Source organism: Rhagoletis pomonella, unplaced genomic scaffold, assembly GCF_013731165.1.
Source record: "Rhagoletis pomonella isolate Grant_MI unplaced genomic scaffold, Rhpom_1.0 Rhpom_scaffold_00011, whole genome shotgun sequence".
Lineage (NCBI taxonomy): Eukaryota > Metazoa > Arthropoda > Insecta > Diptera > Tephritidae > Rhagoletis > Rhagoletis pomonella.
In genome coordinates, this window is record NW_023458565.1 from 3257940 (window position 1) to 3269322 (window position 11383).

The 11383-nt window shown below is 40.4% G+C and overlaps 1 protein-coding gene across 1 annotated transcript in view; it reads right to left on the reverse strand.

Annotated features, from left to right (window-relative positions):
- Positions 1–34: 34 nt before the first annotated feature.
- The window catches only part of LOC118747287, a 46485-nt gene continuing 35136 nt past the window's right edge, over positions 35–11383 (reverse strand). The window contains exons 3-10 of the mRNA XM_036481290.1: positions 7319–8035; positions 5667–5886; positions 5554–5598; positions 4302–4995; positions 4054–4216; positions 3612–3718; positions 1158–1411; positions 35–1089 (exon numbers count right to left, since the gene is read on the reverse strand). Of these exons, the coding sequence (XP_036337183.1) occupies positions 152–1089; positions 1158–1411; positions 3612–3718; positions 4054–4216; positions 4302–4995; positions 5554–5598; positions 5667–5886; positions 7319–8035 (3138 nt within the window). The 3' untranslated portion in view covers positions 35–151. The remainder of the gene's footprint in view (positions 1090–1157; positions 1412–3611; positions 3719–4053; positions 4217–4301; positions 4996–5553; positions 5599–5666; positions 5887–7318; positions 8036–11383) is intronic.

Here is an 11383-nt window from a genome sequence, read left to right on the forward strand (position 1 = left end):
AAAAACCGAAACCGGAACGAAACCGAAACCAAAACCGAAATAAATGTTGAAGAACGAAACCAAAACCGAAACCCAAACCGGAACGTTATTTTGAATCGGTTTCATTCCTTGAAATTTACACATACGTAGCTTCCGCTCCATTGGCACCACCTTATGCCGATGAGCCGGAAGAGATGTAATTACCCCCACCCACATTAATGGAAATATTATTCTCACTGCCGCCCACCAGTGCGACCGCCGAAAGCTCGTTGGCCTTATGTGTCGGCGAATGATTTGGCGTTGAGTTGCTGCTCTTTGGTTTGCGGAACCAATTACCAAGGCGGCGACGTCCCAGCGAACCCGTCTGACACTCACTCACCGTGCCGCTACTGCCGCCTGTCTCGCGTGTATGCGATTTCTTCGGCAGCGTATCACTGTATTTTACTGGCGATTCAGGCAATGAACTATCACCACTCGTCGCCGATGTACCGCCTCCGGCATTCGCATTGCTCACATCCGCCATGGACCAATGTCGCGTTGCGCCAACTAAACCACCACCACCTACAGTGACACCGCCGCCTCCGCCACCGCCACTGCTATTGCTGTGTTCACAATCGGGCAACTCATAGTCGGATTGATCGGAGTAGTCACGCTCATCGTAGGCATACTCGAAGCCGGTCATTTCCGAAACGTAGAATGCCTTGCCGCCGAATTGCCGCTCCAGCGCCAAGGTGCTGAGGAAACGGTGCTTGCGATTTGCCGAGCGAAAACTGAAGTCGAACCACTTGTCACGCGCTTCGCAATAGATACGCAGTGAATTTCTTATATTGTGTCCAAACATTTTGCCATCGCGCACATTTACCACGCGACAGCGATCAAGAAAGATGCGTCCCTTGTAGATGAATTGGCTGCGTTTAATGATGTCGCGCTTGCAATAGATTAACTGGTTGTCGAAGAGAAATAGCGTACAGCTGCTGTTCCAGAGATTTTGCTTCTGCCGTGTAGCATCGATTTGCAAGAAGAAACGTGTACTGTGCAGATGAAGTGGCGGGCCTTTGAAGTTCTGGAAACTGGCTTGGTGACGTGCAATCGTTTCGCTGTGACGCTTGCCTGTGAGAATGTAAACGAAAAACTTCATTTTAGTATTTATTAAAATAATTCTTATCGGCGTTTAATACCTTCATTGACCGCTTCAGTAATGCCGCGCATTGCCTCCAAGGCTAAGTCGATTTTTTCATATGTATCAGGTATGTCCATTTGGCTTACATCAAATTGCTCATACTGCCCCAATTCATATTCTGGCGGTTCGCCGCGCTTGGCTGCGCCTTTCAGAATTTCACTGAGATGCAGCGGATAGCGACAGATACGTTGGACAGGCGCCAAGAGGTGCGCCGAGAGGGGCAGTTCAGCAAGGTTCTCCGATTCGCGACAACTGAAAACAGAACGGAAAATTCATTTAGATGCACATAAAGTTAAAATTGAACAAATATAAAAGTGCTCATACAGCAAAAGGATATTTTAATCGTGAATATATGTACAGACGTATGTAGATTTCTAACGCAGAAAGTCACTATCTACTACTTTTGTTGTTTTGTTGTTTGAGATCGTAATCGCGGATCTATCGAGGCAGTTGAAGCTACGATAGGTGCTGGTGCAACTCCATTGACATTGACGATGTTCGTATTTGTAAAAATGGTACTCTCTACGAATTTCGCTAATAGTCTGTCTGTAAAGCGTTGTTGTTGATTTTGCAGTAGCGGTACTACCAAGCCCCGCCTAATCGGTTAGTCCATCCATCGTTGTCGTCAACTAACTGTAGGCCCCAGGAAACCTGTTGGTTCCATTGGGGTTTAACCAAAGGGATGTGTGTTAGTTAGCTAAGCGATTTTAAATGGGTAGGCACCGAGGTAGTTGGTGTCGCGAGGAGAATCCTCGTTGTCTGCTTTTGGGTGGGCGTGGGCTTCAATAACCGCATTCATGGGGCGAGAGTCACTGAAGGTGGTAACGGACACTCTCTGAATGTCGCTAATGGCTTGTCTGGATGCCGTCTGGTGACTTTACGCCATTCTGACACTAAGACTAAGGATTAGGTCGCGCGCCCTAGCTGGGATCATTCATGTCTCACTTTGCAGATGGTGTTTAGGCGATTTCACCACACCGGCAGCGAAAAGTCATAGAAGAAACGATTTTTCTAGTGAAAACTCCGAGAAATAGGTCGAGAGTAAATAATACCACCCTCTCGCCTGGGAGACTTGGTACAAAATTGGGGGCGTTTGCTAAAGAAATTTTGATGAAGGCATTACATAGCTCGGCCTCTCGCTCATCCGCTCAGTAGTATTTGATTCTGAACTCGCATAAATTTTTAAAGACTACCTTCGAAAGGGACTTACGACAATCTTTTTGTTCAGTTTTTCGGCCAGAAATCGACAGTGATGGCCCCCATCAGAAAAGGCAAACAACTTGATTGACTAAAGCGGCACATAAATCACTGATAAATAGTACAAACCGAGTGAACAAATTCGGAATTCAATGTATAATGTATACTAGTCGGGTCAGTTTGTATGTGAGATTTTCTCGACTATGCGCGTAATTATATCACAGAAGGATTCTACGAGCAATTCTAAGCTAATTTGCCAAAGGAACCATGGGTCTAAAATAAATTTGATCGCTTAACGAAAAATTTGCATGTGAAAACAACAACGAAGTTAGCTAGCAAGGATGGACGATAGCGAGTTTGGTTGTACCTCATTGAGTTCGTTCGTTTCGCTACTCGCCAAGGATGAACTTAACTAAACAGAGAAGTGGCGGATCGAAGGCGGCTTACGGCTTACGAAACTTTTGCTTGAAACCTTTTTCTTGGAAGTGCCTTTTTCGACATCTAAACGATCTTCGAAGTTCAACTCGTACCGGACTTCTAAACTGGAGGATGGGTTGCACAGACAGGGAGTCCATTCTTTAAATCGGAAGTCCATTTCAGAAAAAAGTTTTCCGATAGTTACGTAATTTTGTTCGCAGAATCCGAAACTATTTTAAAAACATGTATATCCAATTTAAAAAGATGGACTTTCGGTCTGTTTTAGCCGTTTCCGGTCGAAACCGGAAGTCAGAAATACGACAAAAATATAGAGCATCCTCGATTCGGTACTACCTATTTTTGCGTTTTCCAAATAACATTTTTCTTTATTTTAGGAGGGGTGAAGGGTTTACGCGTTGGCGACGGCGAGTACCGCAGACGATGGAACGATGAGCTGTATGAGCTTTACAACGATATGGACATAGTGCAGCGAATCAAAATACAGCGGCTCCACTGGCTTCGTCATGTCGTTCGAATGGACACCGACGCTCCAGCTCTGAAAGTATTCAACTCGGAACCCGCTGGTGGTAGCAGAGGAAGAGGGAGGCCCCCACTGCGATGGAAAGATCAGGTGGAGAAGGACTTGGCTTCACTTGGCGTTTCCAATTGGCGTCAGTTGGCACAAAGGAGAAACGACTGGCGTGCTTTGCTGAACTCGGCTAAAATCGCTTAGGCGGTTACAGCGCCAAAAAAGAAGAAGAAGGGTCTAGGAACCACTTATATATATGAGCATTTGGTCCTTTTATGCAAATCTAGTGTAAATACTATTTCTACTCACTTGTCTAGAATAGTTTTGGCATCTTTAATACGATCATACGTTTCCAATTCTATGAGCGCACGTGGGTATGCATTACAATAGGTTGAGTAGCAGAGGAATCCCTTATGCTGCAAGAAAAATAAAATTAGAAATCAAATATGGTATGAACATTATAGACTCCTCATAAATAAACTAGATAGATAACAGAGGTATGCACTGCGACTGAGAGATCTATTGTGGCCCATAAATAGGATAGTAATATTTTTTTTTTTTATTATAACTTAAGTCAACAAGTATATTTTGCTCCAACTGAAATACAAGTACAATGGTTTATTTTAGGGCCGTTTTCACGGTCCAGGGTTAAGTCACATTCTACGGATAGCTTAACATTTTTGTACTGAAAATCTACATATGCACCTATAGTTAACTGCCCCGTGCTCAGTAATTGAAAACGTTAACTTACCATTTTCAGGAAAACTTTAGCGACTTGATTCTGCTCGATGCCTTTGCGCAAGGCCTCTAGAAATTTCCGTTGGAACTTATAGATCGCTGTGATGTTTGAGAAAATCAAACGAATACTATTCGGCGAAAAAATATCAATACGCTTGCTCATTGCGGGCAGATAGCTGCAAATGGAAAGATTGAATGTGAATTAGTTAAATAAAATAATGGCCTCAACGAAAAAAAAAACAATTTTTATTAATTTCTTACCCCTCGCATATGGCGGCCAACAGTTTCACATAGTTAACCTCTGTGTCGAGCAACTCTTTAACCGCGCTGCGTCGCAACATTTCCGCACTGTCGAGTATCACATTTATGCTACGCGACGGTGCCAGGGCATTTGATGCATCCCCACTTCCGCAAACACCACCACCACCACCGCTTGAACCACTTGGTGGCAGGCTGGCATACGAGGGCGATTCAATCACAATAGTTGTTACATTATTCTCATCGACAATAGTCGCATCTAAGTCACAAGCAACCTCCGAAGCTATATCAGAGGCAGTCATTGTTGGCGGCAGCGCCGGTGGGGCTGTAGCAGAGTGGAACGCAGTTTGTGATTTTGTAGCAAATTTCTTGAAACTGCTACGTTTTGTTGTTGTCGCTGGTTGTTGTTGCATTTGGGCAGACGTCGCGACATTTGCCATTTGCGAAAGGAAAAACACATCTGTCTTGGGGCATTGTATGACGCGCACAAATTCCTTGGGAAACCAACCGAGTTCGGGATCAAGTATCTCTTCGACCAGTGTGTTATTTTCCTCTTTCCGTATGCGTCCAAGCCACCAGGGACCGACCTCTTTGCGTAGTATTTCGATTAATGTGCCACGCTCCAGGCCGAGTTCTTGGGGACCAGCGGCGGTGAAGCTGTACAGCACTTCAGCGTAAATCGGGTAGTAGTTGGGTGCTGCAAGAGAGAGAGAGAGAGATGATAGAGATATGTAAGTATGTACATTAGGGCGGAGTAATTTGTTCGGAGACATCTTTTCGAAAAAAGTTATAACAAATTCGTATTCTACGATTAATTCTAAGCAAAAATGGCGAACACACTACTATATATTAAAAATGACGTTTGACCCAATTTTCGAAAGAAATAGTAGTATATTTTATGAAGAAAACACAAAATTTTATAAATGAAAAATTAGATTCGTTCATAAATAATTAAACTGATTATTCTTTTAAAAATTGGGAGGGTCAAACGTCGTTTTTGGCATACAGTTTGTTCACCATTTTTGCTTAGAATCGAGCGTAGAACTCGTATATGCCATACACTTTTTACGAAATTAAATTACTCCGCCCTAATGTACATATACTGAAAGTATATGGCAGACAACAATTAAAATGCAGACAGCCAAAGGAGTACTCTACATTAATTGAATTTAATTGCGCTACACTATGTCAAAGCAGCCGCAAAGTGTACTGCAATAGGATTTACTCGTAATTTCAAAACTCGCGCCCAACTTACCTTCCTCATGTGATGTTACGCTATCACTGTCGCTGTCATCCAAATCTAAAATTATAAAACGCATTAAATACAATCAAGTTCACTCAAAGAGTTGCTTATTTAATTTGTCTTACCGCCAACTCGGCCAATGCCGCAAGTATCCAAGCCATTGGGTTGACTTAATGAGCGCGCGGGTAGTGATTCGGGCGCTTCACGTTCCATGCTTCCACCATGAATTTCCACGCGTTTGAGTATTTTTGCTTTCCCATTAAGTGCCGCTGTCGCCGATTGATCCGTGATGCTGGTCGCTTTGGCCGAATTAACACGACGCACAGATCGCATTTTCACTGTGACCTTGAAAGGAAAATCCAGTTAATTAAATGCCAATTAAAGTACGATGCACGAAAGTGAACTAACCAGTGGCTTAGTTATTTAAATGTAGGCTTATAGTAAAGGGGCAAATATAATCAAATTCTCTGTACACAGGAGTTTATATACATACATACATACATATGTACATATCGACGGCTGTGTGGAAGATCGACCTATCCCGAAGAACGCCCTATTTCAGGATTCGCTTCAAAAACGCCCTATCTCAGATACCGATTTTCAATAAAAATCAACAACAAAACAATAAAAATCTAGGACGTTGCACCACGTTGGATTTTGTATTCTAGCAGCTGAAGGAACGTATACTAAAAATTTCAGACATGTGCTCACAAAAAAAATTTCACAAAAAAATTCGAAGTTTGTGAGAATCGCCCATATAGAAAAGTAATGTCTCAGTTTTAATTGATTTAAATGCAAATACAAAGTTATACATTTATTTTTGGGGTCCGAAGAATCTGAATTTGCAGTTTATTTTTTACCAAAAAACGGCCGCTGTTGTGCACTTTCATGTAAAAAACCTAGTTGCAACATGAAGGAAAAGTGCAAACAATGTTTCTCAACAATGTTGCTAAGCAATGTTTCATCATGTTCTATTGCATGAAAGCGTAACAAAAAGCACCCAGCGGACGTTTTTGGTAAAACTAAATTGCAAATTCAGATTCCTCGGACCCCAAAGCCTTTTGATGTTATAAATATTTGCATTTAAATAAATTTTAATGGTTTTAATGTTGCTTTGTGAACACCAACTTCAATTGAAAAAAAACGCTTGAAATCGCCAAATTGGGAAAACTGAGAAATTACTTTTCTAATTACAATCCAGACTTTCAGAAAAACTCGGTTTCATCTATTCCCCAGCCGACTGCCGAACAGTTTTATGAAGTAGAATATAGAGAACGAAAATCGGCAAATCCAAGGAATCTAATAGGTTCTTGTAAACCATGAGGAAGTTATTACACAACTGTACTTTCAGTTGAGTTGAATAACAGACGATAATTAATATTGTCCGAAATTGCCTGTAATACCTCTTTTTTATTATTCCCAATGCACACTCGCATGGTCTGCTGTTCCCATGAGAACCGTATCTGGAATTCGTACTCCAAGTCCGAGTACTACTTTATTCCAAAACCCTAACCTTAAGTACATATCGTCGCTACCATGTCAACCTATCGAATGTGAAAATAAGTATTTTCCAGGAGCGCAAAAAAAAACTGTTGTAAAAAATGATGTTGTCATTACGAAGAAGTGTGGGATTCGACACTTTCTTAATCTTTAGGATTTGCCAACTTGCGCATCATTCTAAACGTAAGCATTCGACAGTTTGACATGGTAGCGACGATATGTACATACATACATATGTTACATAAGTCCTAATTAGGGAAAATAAGTAATCACATACCTTCTCATTTGTGCCGCGTTGATTTGCTGCTGCCGCACTCGTACTAGCCGTCTTGTTGTCGCCTTCACAATTCGCAGTCACCAAAATGCGAGAGAATTGCTCGTCATTATCCAGCTCGATTTGTATACCAGAATCACCGCTATTACACTTATCACGTCGATTGTACTTGGTCTTGCGACGCTCCTTTGATGAACGCCAAATGAGTGGTCCAAAGCGGTATTTGCTTGCACTACCCTCCATTACGGCGATATTTGAAGTGGTCTCTGATGGATTTTCTATTGTCAACGAATTGCTTCCACCATTACTAGCTCCACTAATATTTGCGGCTGTTGCGGAAGATGCGGTTGCTGCATTGCTCAATACAAGCGCTTGTGTGCTGCTACTACTTGCAATCTGTTGTGGTTGCTGCTGCTGCTGCTGTTGCGCTGGTTTATTGAAATTTGTAAGCGTGCGTTTGAATTTCTGCAGCACACCTACGCTTTGACTATTCGACAGACTCAATGGCCTACTGTTGCTATGGCTGCCGCTGCTTCTGCTGCTGCTGCTGCTGTTTTTAGTTGTTGCGGTGACCATGGTTGATGTAGATTCACCGGAAACTGAGATCGAATTAAAATCCTTTAATTCGGTTTGAGCAGCATTGCTGGCGGAAGTGTCGTTTTCTTCCTCCTGCAAAGCATCTGTGAGCGATGGACTAGAAACCGCACGCATTTGTTGCGCCTGCAATGATAAATGGATGAAAATAATAGGTGAGTCACATAATTAGGTTAAATATGGTACATATTTACATACATATGTTCATTGAACTACCTTCGTATAAGCTAACAAAAATAACATTTGTGCAAAGGAATTTCGTAATATTTTATAAGTTTTCGTGGACTTTAATTTACTGACATTAGGGTGGTACGTGGAGGATGGTTTCGGGCGCAGAAGTCCACTTAAGTAGAAACGCCTTTTGACTGCCATTCACCTGGGAGTGGCCAAAAGTGATTCTTTTACGTACGCAGCTTGGGTGCCGCCACGTTAAAACGTATCCCAATGAAAACTAAAAATGTGCCTCGGATGAGACCTCCATCTTTTGAAGACGACCACGGTAAACGTGCAAAGAACTGTGATTTGAGGGTATGCACCAGGAATATCCGGGTCCTTAATGGGGAAGGTGCCTCTGCCTTTCTGGTTAATGTCCTCGCTATCCAAGAAATGCGATGTACGGGGCAAGACAAGGAAAAAGTGGAGCCTTGGGATGTCTACTACAGCTGCCACGTAAAGGAGCGGAAATTAAGTGTTTGATTTGTGGTGGGGGAGAGACTCCATCGCGGAGTACTGTCGTTCCCCCCGGTCTAGCCACAATCCGTATTAAAGCGCGATTCTTCAACATCTCTCTTATCTGCGTCCATGCCCCGATGGAAGAGAAGCACGATACATCCAAGAATCTCTTCTATGAGCGCAAACCTACGGGCGCTGCCCCGACATGATACCAAAATCGTGCTTGGCGATTTCAATGCCAAGGTGGGCAAGGAAGGGATCTGTGGTGCCACTGCCAGAAAATTCAGCCTCATCGAGGAAACGTCCGATAACAGGACAGGGGCTGATTGACTTTGGCGGTGCCCCAAACATGGTAACATGTAGTGCTAAGTTGCAGCATAGAAAAATCCATCAAGCTGCAGCACTGTTTCCAGATTCAAAAACGAGAAACCAAATCAATCATCTTGTGGTAGACGAAAAGTACGTTACCGGACCACTATCTTCTTGTAGCCAAGATACGCACCCGCCTATGAGGAGCAAAAAATGTGCACCTAACAATGCAAGGAAATCTCAACCTCGAAAGGCTTGTACTTAAATTAAGAAGGGAACACTTTTCCACCACCTAAAGAGCTCGGCCAAGCACTAGCAAATGTTTAATGGCCAAACATTTTTAAAATTTATATTGTACCAAACTGGTACTTTTAAAATGAGTTGGTACGTTGATTTAGATTTTGGTACGTTTTCCTTAAAAGCGACAGTTAGGGAAACAATATTAATTATTTCCATCTATATTTTAGATTTTTCTATATTCTGTATTTACTCGTCAATTAAAAGTCCCATAATTTAAATGAGAGCCTCAATACAATTATTCGTCAATACGTGAAAGTTTTCGCAAAGTCAGATTCTAAATTTTCTAACAGTTCCTTTTTTCCTCCTATTCGGCTTTGTTTACTTGTACTTGGGAAATGTCAGTGCCGTCGGGAATACGCAATTTGATATTCTATAATTCTTGGGTGGCGCCGTCAATGCTATCATAACTTTGGTCTCGTCAGATCATATATTTTAGTGCTTTGACGGTTTCTTTTATCCCCCCATTCGGCTTTGTTTGCTTTTACTTGAGAAATGTCATCGCCGATAGGACTTTTCAATGAGTGAATATGTATGTGTATGTGTGCAACAAATTTGTAGTTTGTAAACACACTTGACCACGTTCAGCATTTAAGGGCTACAAAACTGCTCAAACTCTCAAAAAAAATCTAAAAAATCTGATTAAAAAATTGGAAATTTGCATGCAAATTTATTAAATTTTCCTGAGTTTTGAACAGAGTTTAGAAATTACATTTTTATTTCTTTGGTATAGTATGAACTATGTATATTTTTATAAAAAATTGCAAAAAAAAAATAAAATAAAAATTATTGTATATCGCCAGTATGACAAATTCTCTGCGTGAAAAAAATATTTTTTAATCTAATGAAATTAATTTATGCTAAAAACTTTTTTCTTCTTTATTGAAAAATAATAAGTTAGAAGAAAGGAAGTCTTTTTGGTACTCTCAAAACCGTTTTGGTACGTGTTTTGATAGGGGGAAAAATATGTGAGTGGCAACACTGCCTCCAATTTAACTTTTGACGAAGATGTTAGAATTGGTGTTCTTAATGTAAGTAAGGAACAGTAACTATATATAAATTAATATATCGGAATTGCATTTTGCTTCTTTTGCCACTAGCGAGAAAGAGATCTATGCATATCTAAAACAAACACAAACCAAAGATATAATTTTTTCTTCAGGCCTTCTCTGCCGGGTATGCGGAAAACCTTTTTGCTTATCAAATGTAAAGTAATAAATACTAGAAAAATTAATATGCGCCACACTTCATAGATAGGCATATGTACATATGCAAATATAAAAAAATAATGTCAAAGACCTTCAAAAGTAAATGTTCTTTAGCAGCTATGCGGGTTCAGACATAAATAAAATAAAAACGCTAATGAGCAGAGTTCTAAACAAATTAAAACATGAAGATTGGTTTACGAAAAACTTGAATAACTGTTTCAAAAATGTTGTGATTTAGACATATGGGATCTTAGTAGAAAGGTGTTTTCACACTTTTTATTTCTGGCCAAAAAACGTCATTCGTGTCCCATTTTGTTTTTTCGAATACCAACACATCTTAATTCAACTTTGAATGACGTTCGTTCATCTTACCTTTCTCTTCCATCCTTTGAATGAGTTTATTAGCAAAGAAATAAAAAGGGTGAGAAAATACCTTTCCAATGACACCTCTTAAGCCTAAATCGGAAGAGCTTAGGTTCAGTTATTCAAGTTTTTTCTATACCAATCTTTGAAAAAAGTTAAAAAACAGCATCAAAAATCTCATCATTACGATTCCGTTCAAAATTTTTTTTAAATTTGTTTTAATATTTTTATGCAAGTATTTTAAGCTTAAACCGGTTTGTCATTTGAGGGGATTTTTTCAAAAAAAATCTTTAAGAAAATATTTTTATTCATAAAAAACTCGATTTTTGGAGGTATTTTCAAATCGGTCCAGCTCACTTAAATCTTAATATTTTTCCGAAAGATTTTGGTGGACGTCTTAAAATATAATAGATTTTATAATTCCAATGGAAAAATAGTACCGATTTTTTTTTGTATGGGGAGTGATGCAGTCTAATGTACATACATACATATGTAGATCCATATGTATGTTTATATCTAACATGTGCGTACTTATGAGAATCCCTTTCGAACAAAGAACGATAGAACATGATTGATAGCTGTTCATCTGATCGACATGTGGAAAACAGTAACCCTACAAATGATA